The 13,151-nt window shown below is 45.1% G+C and overlaps 2 protein-coding genes across 7 annotated transcripts in view; one reads left to right on the forward strand and one right to left on the reverse strand.

Moving 5' to 3' along the window:
• CSAD (cysteine sulfinic acid decarboxylase) overlaps positions 1-4,054 on the reverse strand; it is a 24,106-nt gene extending 20,052 nt beyond the window's left edge. The window contains exons 1-2 of one of the 4 annotated variants that reach the window (XM_037137533.2): positions 3,295-3,546; positions 2,510-2,953 (exon numbers count right to left, since the gene is read on the reverse strand). The gene's annotated coding sequence lies outside the window, so the exon portion shown is untranslated. Of the gene's footprint in view, positions 1-2,509; positions 2,954-3,275; positions 3,547-3,969 lie in introns of those variants that run through there. The other 3 variants (XM_037137531.2, XM_037137532.2, XM_037137534.2) reach the window with 3 other exon arrangements.
• Positions 3,566-10,928, forward strand: ZNF740 (zinc finger protein 740). Of its 3 annotated transcripts, none has more exons than XM_037137537.2 (7): positions 3,566-3,701; positions 4,667-4,973; positions 7,254-7,435; positions 7,777-7,866; positions 8,340-8,463; positions 8,756-8,874; positions 10,470-10,928. In XM_037137537.2, exons 3-7 carry the CDS (start codon positions 7,352-7,354, stop codon positions 10,557-10,559), a joined length of 507 nt encoding a protein of 168 aa, XP_036993432.1. In that variant the 5' UTR covers positions 3,566-3,701; positions 4,667-4,973; positions 7,254-7,351; the 3' UTR covers positions 10,560-10,928. The 3 variants fall into 3 exon arrangements, with proteins under 3 accessions (XP_036993432.1, XP_036993430.1, XP_036993431.1); XM_037137535.2 differs by having other exon boundaries at positions 7,286-7,435; XM_037137536.2 differs by lacking the exons at positions 3,566-3,701; positions 4,667-4,973 and adding an exon at positions 4,980-5,170 and having other exon boundaries at positions 7,286-7,435.
• Positions 10,929-13,151: the final 2,223 nt, after the last annotated feature.

Raw genomic sequence — 13,151 nt, forward strand, 5'->3', positions numbered from 1 at the left:
TCGAACCACGATCCTCTGGTTCACGGGCCCGGCTCAATCCACTGAGCCACACCAGCCAGGGCTTAACCAACTATTTTCTTTTTTTTAAAATTTAATTTAATTTAAATTGTTGCTCAAGTAGTTTTCTGCCTTTTACCCCCATCCCAGCCCACCCCGCTCAACCATTTTCAAGTACAGAAAAATAATACTGCATTCCCCGTATATTTAATTTGCATAAGCCAAAAATCTGTATTAATGTTAACTTAAAGGATTTGCAAAGGGTTTTTCTTTCTTCTCAAAGCCTTCTCATCTATGATGTCATGTTCTCACAGTTACGCTAGAAATTAGCTTGAAAGGTATTTATTTATTCATTCTTTTCTTTTTTTTAATTTTATTCATTTTTAGGGAGAGGGGAAGGGAGGGAGAGAGGAAGAGAAACATCAATGGGTTGTCTCTCCCACACCTGCAACTGGGGACCTGGCCTGAAACTCAGCCATGTGCCCTGATTGGAAACCAAAAGGGTGACCTTTTGGTTCGTAGGCTGGTACTCAATCCCGAGCCACATCAGCCAGGGCTATTCATCCTTATTTCCAAGATGAGGGCCCTGGGCCAGAGAGAGAATTAAGTATGGCATTTCTCACTATTTCTCACCATACACAAAAAATAAACTGCAGCTGAGACAAAGATGTAAACTAAAAATTTACAACTATAAGAATACCAGAAGGAAGTACAGAGATATTTTTATAATCTTGAGGTAACATGTCACTAAAACCCAAAAGCCACAGGCAGATTTGACTAGGTAAAACTTTTTAAATTCTGTGTAAATAAAGACACCATTAAATTGGTTAAAAATAACAGATGGCTTTATTTTCCCCCACTCATTATTCTACCCACTCGATGTATGCCAAATGGTTTTCCCTCCCCTTGTAATTATTTCTTTCCATGTAAATTAAAAAAAAGCTTAATTCCATGAAAAGTCCTGTTTTAAATAGAATTTAACATACAGCAAAAACTTAGGTCTCTATGATACCAAGTCTTCCTCCTAATGAATATAGTTAAAACTCTTCATTTAACCAAGCCCTTTTGCCTTTCTCTAAAATAGTCTAATTTAAAAAACTACTACATGACTTGCAGTTTCCTGTTAAATTTATTTCTAGAAATGTAGTATGTTTTATTGTGCATGAGATTCTTCCATGACATTCTTATGGCTGGTTGTTACCATTATATTTTATTATATAATTTCTGTTTGTTAAATCTTACATCTGGTTGTGCTTCTGAACTTACTAGTTTTACTATTTTGTCAATCAGTTCTCTTTGTAGATGAATATATCATATGAGTATAATGAGATTTTTTGGGGGGTGGCCAGGAACTCTAGTAGAATATTCGTTTAGATGGTAAACATTCTTGTCCTGTTCCTATATAGGAATGTTTCAAATATTTCCCTATAAAGCATAACTTTTGCTCTGAAAAAAAAGATAAAACATAAATAAAAATCCAAGAGAAATGGATTAAAAGCATATGACAAATAAAAAGCTAATATAACATAGAGAAGACTCCTATTGACCAATAAGAAATAGACAAATGAACTACGTTTTTCCTTGAAGAAGATGAACAGGCAGTTTACAAAAACAACGAAATGGTCAAAAAACAATTTCACTATTAATGACATGCAAATTAGAATAAAATTACTATTTTTCACCTATCAAATTAGCAACTATATAAAGAATTCCTATAATAAAGGCTTGGTGAGTGGGAGGAGGAGAAGGGGAAAGAAGGTACAGAAAATAAGTAGCATAGACAGTAGATAGAAAATTGATGGGGGGTCAAGAATAGTATGGGAAATATAGAATCTAAAGAACTTGAGACACATGGTCATAAACTAAAGGGGAGGTAATGGGGACGAGGGGGTAGGGTGGAGGGGAATGAAGGGGGGAATAGAACAACTGTAATGGCATAATCAGTAAAAAAATAAATTTAAAAAAAAAAAGAATTCCTAGCATCCAGTATTGAGAAGTTTATAGGAAATGGGGACATTCATACACAGTTCTGAGTGAATGCAGTTACAAACTTTTAAAATTCAACTGCACAGAATTAAAATTTACAATGCACATATCCTACCTACAAATCTAATGCAAAAGAGTAACTATATACGGATGTTCATTATGGCATGATTTAAAAAAAAAACTGGAACTAACCTAAATGTTCATGAGAATGAGTCTAGACAAATTAAAGTAAAAACATAAGCTGGAATACTATGCCATCAATTTCTGAAGTGTGAACTGACTTAGATGTCTAAAATACACAGTGTCACAGACTGTAGGGACTCAAAAAAATATGTCCTAAATGAAAAAAAAATTGGAGTGTGAACATAGAAAAAGCCTGGAGGTATGTATAGCAAACATAAAATTGTGTGCTCCTTCAGGAGCATTGGATAGTGGGGGGGGGGCAATAATTTTTCGCCTTTTATTCTTTTGTTGTGTGTGAATTTGTTCAAACAAATGAGCTAATTTAAAAAAATTAAAGACTTACTTCTGATTGTTTCTGTCTATTCATTCTCAATTTTATGAGGGTCCTAAGAGCTCAAGGAGTCGCCGTCAGTGGTTCAAATAATAGAATGTTCAGGGAAATGAAGCCTCTGTGCAAAAAATAGCTGGGAATCATCTTCTTTCATAAATAAAGATCTTTTTTCTTTTGCTATCTCCATTAATTCTCCTAAACTCACAACCTGACAGCACCTAACAACAGAAACTGGGACTCAAATAGAATGGACATTTCCTTCCATCAAGTGCACTTTGCATAGTCCACCTTAAGCACTTCCTAATTGCTAAAACTGAAGAAAAGCTCGTTTCGTTCTTCCTAATGCAGCCAGGACCACGGCCCTCCAGAATCGCTGTCTCCAACAAGACTAGTCTCCTGCTGCGGAGAGTCCTAAGGGTTTTTTCCAAGCGAAGCCAATGTCAGACGCCGGAGAGTCTGGAATAAAGGCAGAATTGGTATAAGGTAACCAGACTGGCCTCGGGGTGCGCGGATCACCGCCGGGGCGCCCATTTTCAAAGAGAAGTTGAGTGTACACGACAGAAGTGTGCAGAGTGTGCAACTCCTCTCCCAGTTGACAGGGCGGCCCCAGAATCTGCACATTGGGGCCTGATTGTAAAGTAACAAACGGCCAAGGTATATGAAAAGGCCGGGTACAAACTATTCTGGCTATATTTGCAGCTCCAAGTTTAGAAACAATAGAGAGAAAGTTCTCAAGGAAGGTAGATAGAGTGATAGCGCCTTTTCGAGAAGTCTTTACCAAACCCATCAAGAAGCACCTTGCTCAGGACCTTCGTTTCAGGGTCTTCCGTCCTGCCCTCAGTTAAAATGGCCGCCGGAGCTCTGCCACATCACAGCGCACGCGCCATACCACGGGCCCTCCCTCTTCCTGTGTTTCCTCTTGAAGGCACCATCCACTCAGTGGCTGCACCACACGCCTGCGTCCTCGGCCTCGCCCCCTTTCTGGCTGCCCAGGCTTGTTCAGCCCGGAAGTGGATATAACAGATCGGCGGAGAGGACAAGGGGGAGGGGGAAGTGCTTCCGGGGAAGCAGGCCCGGGGTTGGTGTTTGTAAACTTGTCTCAGTCCCGGCGGGGGCAGAGGTAACTACGGTGTTGGCACAGTGTGTTGGGGTCTGAAGGAGGCGTCGCACGGTGGGTGAGACAGCTGGAGGCTGCGCCTGGCAGGTAGGAACGCGCCCCAGGGAGCGCAGAGTCGTCCAGGCAGACGGCTGCGCTTCAGCAGCTCGCAGGCCATGGGGCGCCGCGCGGGGAGGGGGAGGGGAAAGAAGGAGGGGCGCGTAGTGAAGGGAGGGGGCTCCCTGGGGAGGGGAAGGGTCCGCGCGCGCGCGCACCGCCCCCCCCCCCGCCCTCCTGCGCGCCTGCAGCGTTACTGACTCGAGGGCGGGGGCTCAGGGGGAGCTTGCTTGGAGGGGACGCGGGCGCGAGCACGCACCTTGCACGGCCTTCGGCGCTCTCCGTGTCTCATCTGCTCTTGCGACTCAGCTACTGGCTGGCTGGAGGGAGGGAGCGACGGAGGGAGGGAGCGAAGAAGGGAGGGAGGGAACAAGGGAGGGAGGGAGCGAGGGAGGCAAAGAGGGAACGCGCTGCGCCGGGCTTCGCGTGCCTGCCTTCCACCTCCGCAGTGAGTTTCTGCACCTTGGGGCAAACTGGGAGAAGGCACACGTGTGGCCCTGCCTGATGCACACTGCTAATCTGGTTTCTTCCTGCTATCCAAGCACCCAGCTTTTCTCCTGAGTTTTTCTCCATCCCTGCTCTGGTCACCTTAGCAGAATACGAGCTTTGCGTTTGGCCTACTCGGAGCTTTTGTACCAAGTAGGCCGAATGCCAAGCACTTATTCTCCGAAGGGCCTCAGGTCCCTTCTTCCATTCCAAAAATGGCAAGTCCAAGCATTTGTCTTGTTGCAGTTCCTCTAGAAGAGACCCCAGTTACTTTTGCTGTTGACTTTTCCCTCCCCCTTGCCTAAGAGACCAGTTTCTTCTTCTCGACCTAGAAAGATAATTCTGCTTCACTAATGTCCTCTTTCTGAGTTTCACATAGAAGGCTTGAACAAAAAAAATTTCAGCTCACTACAGGTTGTTTGGCCTGAGGATATTGTAGCTAACAGCCCCATCTCCCTTTGTGGTTTCAGGTTTCTGAAACAGATTGTGAACTTCGTGAAGAGGATTCAGTTGGAAAACCAAGACTGGCACACTCTTCAGACAATAGGCAGGACCCAGGCAGAGTCCAGGAATTCTTGGATCATCTATCTTCTATTTGGAGGACACTAAGTTTTATTTGAAGACAAAGTTCAATATGGCAGCAGGACTGAAGGGACATGAAGGAGTCGTTACAGTGATTTGGTGACAGTTCCTCAAACAAAAGTTTTTTAAGGAAAGGTGGATCAAGAAGCCCCTGAACTTTTGGGTTGCATTAAGTGAGAAATCAGCATGGCTCAGGTAAAAAGCTCTAGAGTCCTCCTTCAAGATCACTGGGAAGCGCGTTCACAGGTTCAGTCTTGAATGCTGCCTTAGTCACCGTATTGACCAACCCAGTGAGCCAAGCTCTGTATTAAGCACCGGGGGGAGATCTAGAGGAAGGAAAGGAGACAGGCCACAGCCCCTGCCTTCAGGGAGCTTCCAGTCAAATGAAGGAGGTAGGCTATATTACATCACAGGCACTGATGGAACATTTGCAAAGCAGCAGTTACTCAATTTACTTGGTGCATTAAGTGTTGAGGGGCATGACAGAGTAAACAGTCTTGTGAATGCTTCATTTTTTTTTTCCTTCAACAGGAATTTATTGAGCTCTTGTTATGTGCAAAGCATTGCGTTGGGGATCCAAAAATGAATGAGATTGTCCCAGCCCCCAGCAGGGTTCTAGGCTAGGTGTGTTTGGGGTGGGGGAAGATGGAAAGACAGTGTTATTTATATTCACACCACTTTGCATAGTGGCTGACTAGTAGTAGAGACTCAGTGAATCTGTTGATTGAAGGAATGTGCAATAATTGAGATGTGTATACTGCAGAAGAGAGAATGATACCTCTGGATGGAAATGGAGGAATCTTGAAAGATGCATAGGATTTTGCTAGATAAATAAAACAGGGTGTTCAGACGAGGAGAATTTCATGGGTAGAAGCTTAGAGGGATGGGAGAATGTGGTAAGGTTGGAAGTATTGCAGATAGTTTGCTAGTTGAGGAAAGGATTTAAATGGGGGTCGGTTAAGAGAATCGGATAGATAGTGATGGGTGGAAACATTGGGGTGAGGGGGTTGTTTACTGGAGAATTAAGGAGAGTACAACCCAAGGGCCTTTTATGCATTAATAAAGGATTAGACTTTATTCTATTGGGAGTGGGAATTCTGAAGAATGTTATGTAGCAGAGTGGCATCAGATCTGTTTATTTAGGAGGTAATGGTCATTGTGGGTATCCAGGATGGATTGGAGAGACAGGATGACCTGATAAGTTATTGTCAGGTTATTTTCGTTGTCTGAGTAGGAAAGCTATGTGCAGGGATCTCAGCTTTCTTCCAGGGACCCTCCCCTATCAGTCTCACCAGGATGGTAGCCTGATTACGGTATAATTGACTTTCTTCCAGCTGCATGCATAGCTTCCTCCTTTCCACACAGAGTAGGAGCCCTTTAGTTTCTTCCTTTTGTCCATTTGACAGCATCATGTTTACTCTCATTCTGAGAAGACTGCCTGTCCCTAATCACTAGCTTTGTACTAGGCATTGCTAACCATTATACATCCTAGTTTAATTCTTAACCCTGTGGAGGTAGATACTATGGTAACATTTGGCATTTAAGGCAATTTGGGCTTAAAGAGGTAGAGGAATTTGCCCAAGATTATATAATGAAAACGGTAAAGCAAACTTTTTTGTTTGGTTTTTATTTTCTTTTTTGCCTCCAGCCTATTTAGTCCAAAGTCCTTGAAGGTGAGAGAAGAGGTTCCGGGATATACTGATCATCTAAAAGGAATTTCTTTATAAATCAACTGTGGAAGTTTGCTAACAACTATTTCTTAAAAAGATTCTTTTGTTAAAAAAAAAAGTATGTTCTCTAGTTGTGGCTAAATAGTCAATTTGAAGAATGTAACAGTGGAAAGAGGAAATATTCTTAAATATTTCTTGCTCATGCAATTTTAACCTATATGTAGAGCAGGGAATGTGAAAAAATATGGGTGTGCAGACATGTAAATGGCCTGGTGGTTTGTCAAGAGAAATCGTATCTTCAACTAACTCCCAAATCCTTACATGTGGTTTAATTTTTATATGTTGTAATTGGCAACACTTAGGCAATTTAAAATCTAAAGAGAGAAATGATCTAATAAATGTATTTGTGGGACCTGACAATATATATTTGGCACCAGAGGCATCTGTGAAGTTTGGTGAAGCTTGGAGAGAGGAAGGAGGAAGTTCCTCTAGAAATCTCCCATTTCAGTGGGTCAGCAGGACAGACCCTCATGCCTACTCACAAGGCCTAGAACTGCTTCAAAATAATATGTAGACGCACACTGTACCTAGCACAGTGCTAATGATAAAAGTGTCAGTAATACTTGGTTATTATGTCTAAATGATGGATAACAAAATAAGTAACTAGTTCCTGGTGAGATGAGTTAGGGAGGACTCTTGAAGGAAGCAGGGTTTTGCAGTGAAAGAGACATTCCCTAGAGAGGAGCAGTTTGTATTTAGAAATAAAGGAAAAATGCCCCTCAGGTCCCTGTTTTTGCCCTGCCAGGTGACCTGACACCTCATCTCCTTTCAACTTAGGCAAGTCTCCTTGCTTGTGAAGGCCTAGCAGGTGTGAGTTTGGTTCCCACTGCAGCCAGCAAGAAGATGATGCTGAGCCAGATTGCCAGCAAGCAGGCCGAGAATGGAGAGCGGGCAGGTAGCCCTGATGTGCTGAGGTGCTCAAGTCAGGTACAGCACTTGAGTCCATTGTGGCCCCTGGGGGTCGGGTGGCCCGAGCTCTCTGCCAGGAGATGCCAAGCTTTGATTCTTCAATGCTTCTGTTTAGGGAAGTGTGGGATAAGGGAATCTAGCTGGGGAGTGAATGAATATGGGTATTTTAGAGAGCCAACGAAGGTCTCGACTTCTGTACCTACAACCCCTTAAATCCAGAGTACTTGGAGAAGAAATGGATGAGTACTTTTTCTCCAAACCTTTGGGCACGTCATTAACAAGCTGCTTAACAGCAGCATTCGGTCTTCTTTCGGTGTTCTAAGATGGACTGTGAGTTTAGATTTGGTTTGTATTTGAAGGGCCACCGAAAAGACAGCGATAAATCCCGGAACCGCAAAGATGAAGACAGCTTGGCTGAGGCCTCTCATTCAAAAAAGACTGTTAAAAAGGCAGGTAATGGGGTTATCCAAAAACATGTAGTTGGTCGTAGGGTAATCCTCCTCTTTCTTTCTCCTGTGGCTCAACCTGGAGCCTTCCCTAGATGTTTTGGTCCCTCACAGCCAGTGAGTGTGTCACCCCGATCTCATCCAGAGACCACTTTGGTAATTGACCTCCATCCTCCGCAGAACATCCTTGGTAAGGGAAGGAAGGTTAGAGGGGCATGAGATACTGTGGCAAAGGGACAGGCAGACTAACCCTCAGGTCCCTTTAAAAGTGTTGAGTCTGATGAGGCGGGCAGCTTACCCAGCCCCCTTTCTTTCTCAGAGGATTTCTGAACTCTAGGAGGTATGGGAGGTGATAGCATCAGAGGGGTTATCCTGTTCAGCAGGTGGAAATAGACCCCGAGTAGAATTGGGGGCTGAGGGAGGGCAAGAAGAGGGCAGAGGGGCAGCCTCGTGATATGCCTGATTATTGTCCCCAGGTGGTGGTAGTGGAACAAAATGGTTCTTTTCAAGTAAAGATTCCCAAAAATTTTGTTTGTGAGCACTGCTTTGGAGCTTTTAGGAGCAGTTACCACCTCAAGAGGCACATCCTTATTCATACTGGTAAGTCTCTTGCTCATACTCAAGGAGGGGAGAGTAGTTTATAGTTTGGGGAGATTATAGTTCTTTTGGGGCTTATTTTAAAGGGTATTAAAAATAAAGGAAGAAGGTAAATGAATGAGGTAGATAAATTGTGTGGCTCTGTACCTAGTGTCATTGAGACCAGCAGCTTTGCGGATCCTTCCCCATCAGATGTCTGCATATTGCTAAAAATTAAAATCTGGGAGGAAGTACCTAGAACCAGGTTCTGCCATGTATACCTCCTGTTACTAACTTTTCTCTCCACCTGGTCCAGGTGAGAAGCCATTTGAGTGTGATGTGTGTGATATGCGCTTTATCCAGAAGTACCACCTGGAGCGTCACAAGCGTGTGCACAGTGGGGAAAAGCCCTACCAGTGTGAACGGTGTCATCAGGTAAGCTCACATGTCATCCACCCACCCCCCAACAGAAACTTTTTCCTTCCCAAAGAAACAGGGCCAGCCCTCACCCTCAGCCCGACGGAGTGTCACCTAGTGTTCCTGGCCATGATCAAGTTAGTACCTCAGGGTGAGGTGTACTTTTCTGGCCTTAGGCATCTGATGATGGCGAGGGGCCATTGGAATAATTGGAATAATTAATCACCATAATAACAACAGCTTTTTTTTTTAAAGATGTTATTTATTTTTGAAGGGGGGGAGGTAGAGAGAGAGGGAGAGAAACATTGGCTTGCAACCCAGACATGTGCCCTGACCAGGAATCGAACCTGCAACCTTTGGGTTTGCAGGCTGGCACTCCATCCACTGAACTACAGCAGTCAGGGCAATAATAGCATTTCTTAAGGTCTTACTCTGTACCAGGCCCTGTGAGAGCCTACTTGACATAGATTATTCTTACACTAACTCAATAAAGTACCGTGTTGTCCTCATTTCACATGTGGAAGAATTGAGATTGAAAGAGGTTAAGCTTCCCAAGGATACAGCAGATTAAGGGCAGAGCCAAAATTCAGTCAAATTTCAGGGCTGGTGCACTTTGGAGGAAGAAATATAGTCTTTGCGCCGGGGGTCAGTATCTGATCTGTTGAGAATGTAAGATCCAGGACCAAAACAAAGAATAAGATATAAAAAATGATAATAATACCTCTTGGATACTTTACTAGTCTCAAGCTTTGCTCCTTTCTATTGAATCTTTTTTTTTTTTTTAAGTATTTTATTTATTTTTAGAGAGAGGGGAAGGGAAGGAGAAAGAGTGCGAGAGAAACATCAATGTGTGGTTGCTTCTCGTATGTCCCCTGCTGGGGACCTGGCCTACAACCGAGGCATGTGCCCTGACTGGGAATCGAACCAGCGACCCTTTGCTTCGCAGGCCCGTGCTCAATTCACTGAGCTACACTAGCCAGGTCTAAATCTTCAAAACAATAGAATGAAAGCTCCATGAGGCAGAGGCTTCGTCCCTCTAGTTCTTCACCCTGTCCGCAGCCCCGAGAACCGTACCTGCCTTGAGGTAGATACTCAAAAATTTAATGAACGGACCTGGCTGCTATAGCTCAGTGGCTTGAGCGAGGGCCTGTGAAGCAAAAGCTTGCCGGTTCGATTCCCAGTCAGGGCACATGCCTGGGTTGCGGGCCAGGTCCCCAGTGGGGGACACATGAGAGGCAACCACACATTGATGTTTCTCTCCCACTCTTTCTCCTTCCTGTCCCCTTTCTCTAAAAATAAATAAATATTTTAAAAATATTTTTTGATGAACGAAGGAGCCACACTGTGAGTAGGTAATTTTAGCCTCACTTTACAGATAAATTTACAGATTCAAAACTGTTAGATAAACTAGCCCAAAGTCACATGACTATGTGGTTGTAGAACCAGGACGCAGACTTCAGATCTTGTTCTTAACCACTGCACACTCATGCCATCTCTGTAGGTTCTGATGCCATGTAGGATTGGTCGTGTGCCTTCTGTGTGAGGAGGACAGATCTAGCCAACAGGTAGCTGAGTTTCTCCTCTCAGGCACTTAACCCTGTCTTTTTTCTCAGTGTTTTTCTCGGACAGATCGATTACTCAGACACAAACGGATGTGCCAAGGGTGCCAGTCCAAGACTTCCGACGGGCAGTTTTCTCTATAGGCGCAAGGGGTCCTGGGTGGTGGGAGTGATCAGAAGAACCTACCGAAGAACGCAACCCCCTCTGGTCTGATGGTCCCACCACCACCCCATGTGTACCTGTCCCCTCCTGGAGGAGTGGACCCAGGAGACCAGAAGAGTGCACCAGGGGACGGCAGCCCCAGAGCCTGAGCTCTGTAAATAATCTGAGACTATGAGTATCTCGGGGAAGTTCCTGCAGCATTCCTGGGTAGGAAAGCTAGTCCCTAGACCCTTGGCTGAGGTCATAGGTGGGGGATGCAAGGTACAGGACCAAGACTGAAGTGTGGTTCCCACAACCTTGGACTCCATCTGGCAGCTAAAATGGAAAAGATTGGGAGAGAGGGATTTGTATATTTGTTTGTCCTGTTGTTTTTATTTATCCAAAAGCAATTTCAGCAGGTGCACTGTAGATACAGGTCATCTGGAGCATAGAGCCACGGTCACAGGGACTGTGGGTGGTCCAGCCCTCCACCAGAATTGAGTTTTTAGTTTCATTTGATCCTCAGTGTCCGCAGCCCTGCACCTCACCTGTTTGAAGGAGAACAGGATCAGGGTGGCAGCTGAGCTTACTTTGGCCTCCTTATACACTGTAGGGACAAAAGGAAGACCAGTAGGAGGAGCAGACGAGGGCTGGATCCAAGAAGAGTGGACAGGTACCTGTTATTTCCTCTGGGGAAGAGTAAGAGTTGTGCCCGTGGGTGTTGTAATGGCCCATGCCACACAGGTACCTAATGGGGTCAGCCTAAGTGCCTTTTGGAGGAAACTGGGTGAGGGTGGCTTATGAAACCCTTTCCTTCTCTCTTTGGGCAGTTAACCTTGGAAATAGTCTGTGGCTACCTCTCTGCCATTGATTCCTAAGCCAGACAGAGGGGAGCCATGGGTATCAAAGTAGGTTCTTCCTCCTTGTGCCCTCTTAGGAACCATGCAAGACTACTCCTAAGTTGAGTAACGACTGTTCAGGAGACAGGAATTTGGTGTCCCCTGACCTGACAGTCAAGCAGTGCAAGCTGTTCTCTTGGTCCAAGTCCTATCACTGTATTTAGGTAGAGGAGATAAGGATCTGGCCTTTGGTCCCAAAGAACAAGATCTTCGCTTCCTTTTTGATGGCCTTTCCTACCCATCAAAGAATTGGGAGGTGTGCTACAGAGAAAGATCTGAGGAAAAAACCTAATGTAGGTTTTATTCTTAACCATATTTTTTGCTCTTCTCTGCTCTAACACCACTACCCTGCCGGCCTCAAAAAAGTGATCAGGTGTGTGTGTGGTATGTGAGTTTCGTGTTTGTATGCTTGGAGGTGGCATATTATTGAGCCAAACCCTTCTCTAGCCCTCTGTGCAGGGTAGGATGAGCAGAAAGCAGCTTTTCCTGCCTGAAACCCAAAGGGTGCTTATGGTTCCTGCAGGAGCCTAGGAATTCAGCTTAGGGAACTAGAGGGCTTTGTTTTGGAGGGTCTTTTGTTTTGTTTTTTTAAGATCGATTTCAACAGACTGGTGGTTAGAATGTTTCTAACCCAAGCCAGGGGTTTGTGAACATGGATTTTCTAAAGTGAAATAAAAAACCCTTTTCCCGCTAAGGAAAGGATCCTTATGGAAGAAGGTTCTGGGGTTTGTGGCCTGTGTTCTGCGGCCTGCCCTGAGCTGTGGGGTGGGGAGTAATCATGGAGTCTTGATGAACCTGACGAAGCTGTCAGTGGGGATCTGAGATGGCAACATCTAGGAAGTGTGATTTCTTCTCCCAGAAAATGTAAGGAACAGTAGCTACAAACTCCTTGCCGTTACCTGTTCTGGAAGAGAGCAGGGAGGGGTGGGGCCCAGTCCTCCATATCTCTGAGGTGTAAGGATTTCAGGGAAAGAGAAAAGAGTCATGGCACCCTTTAGGTTTTCCCTGACAGTGTCAGAGACCCTTTGGGAGAGACCCTTTGGGAGAGACTTTGGAGAATGTGTTTGCCGCCCTCTGCTCTTCTAGCTTTAGGTTGGCACTTCCACTGGTTGTGTCTAGGACCTAGACCTCAGTCCTTGGATCTGCCCTGTGGTCCCTTTAAGCAGGGCATCTTTCTGCATGTGAGCCAGCCCCCTTCCTGTGAGAATGCTCTTCAGGCTGGAATTTGCCTGTCATTCACCTCTAGGAATATATTCTGGGGAGGAGGATAGAGGATACATTTAGAAAACTGTCCTCCTAAGAGTGCTTTTGAAAATGGGAGGCCTTGCTCCCTGCCACTTACAGCTAATTTGTGGGTTGGGGTGGGTGGGTGTGGAGAGAATCATGTGAGTGAATGTGTGTTTAGGTCAAAATGTGCCCTGGCCCCCAGCAGGCCTCAGCTTCCTGCCTGAGGGGGTGGGAGAGAGGAAACCACCCCTGCCAAGGATTAGGAGTGGCGAAGACTCAGGAGCAGGTTGTTCAGTTGTCCAGGTGCTGATGTTCTGGGGCCATGGACGTGTAAGGAGAAAGGAGCAAAGAGGTGAAAGGAGTGATTTAGTGTACAGAGGGCGCAGGAGCCCCACTTATACCCCAGGGAAACCATAGACGAAGACCGCTGCGGAGGCTCCTAGGCCCAATACCCCACCCTTCATTTTC

The sequence above is a fragment of the Artibeus jamaicensis genome, unplaced genomic scaffold, assembly GCF_021234435.1.
Source record: "Artibeus jamaicensis isolate MK-2021 breed Jamaican fruit bat unplaced genomic scaffold, CSHL_Jam_final contig_233, whole genome shotgun sequence".
Classification (NCBI taxonomy): Eukaryota; Metazoa; Chordata; class Mammalia; order Chiroptera; family Phyllostomidae; genus Artibeus; species Artibeus jamaicensis.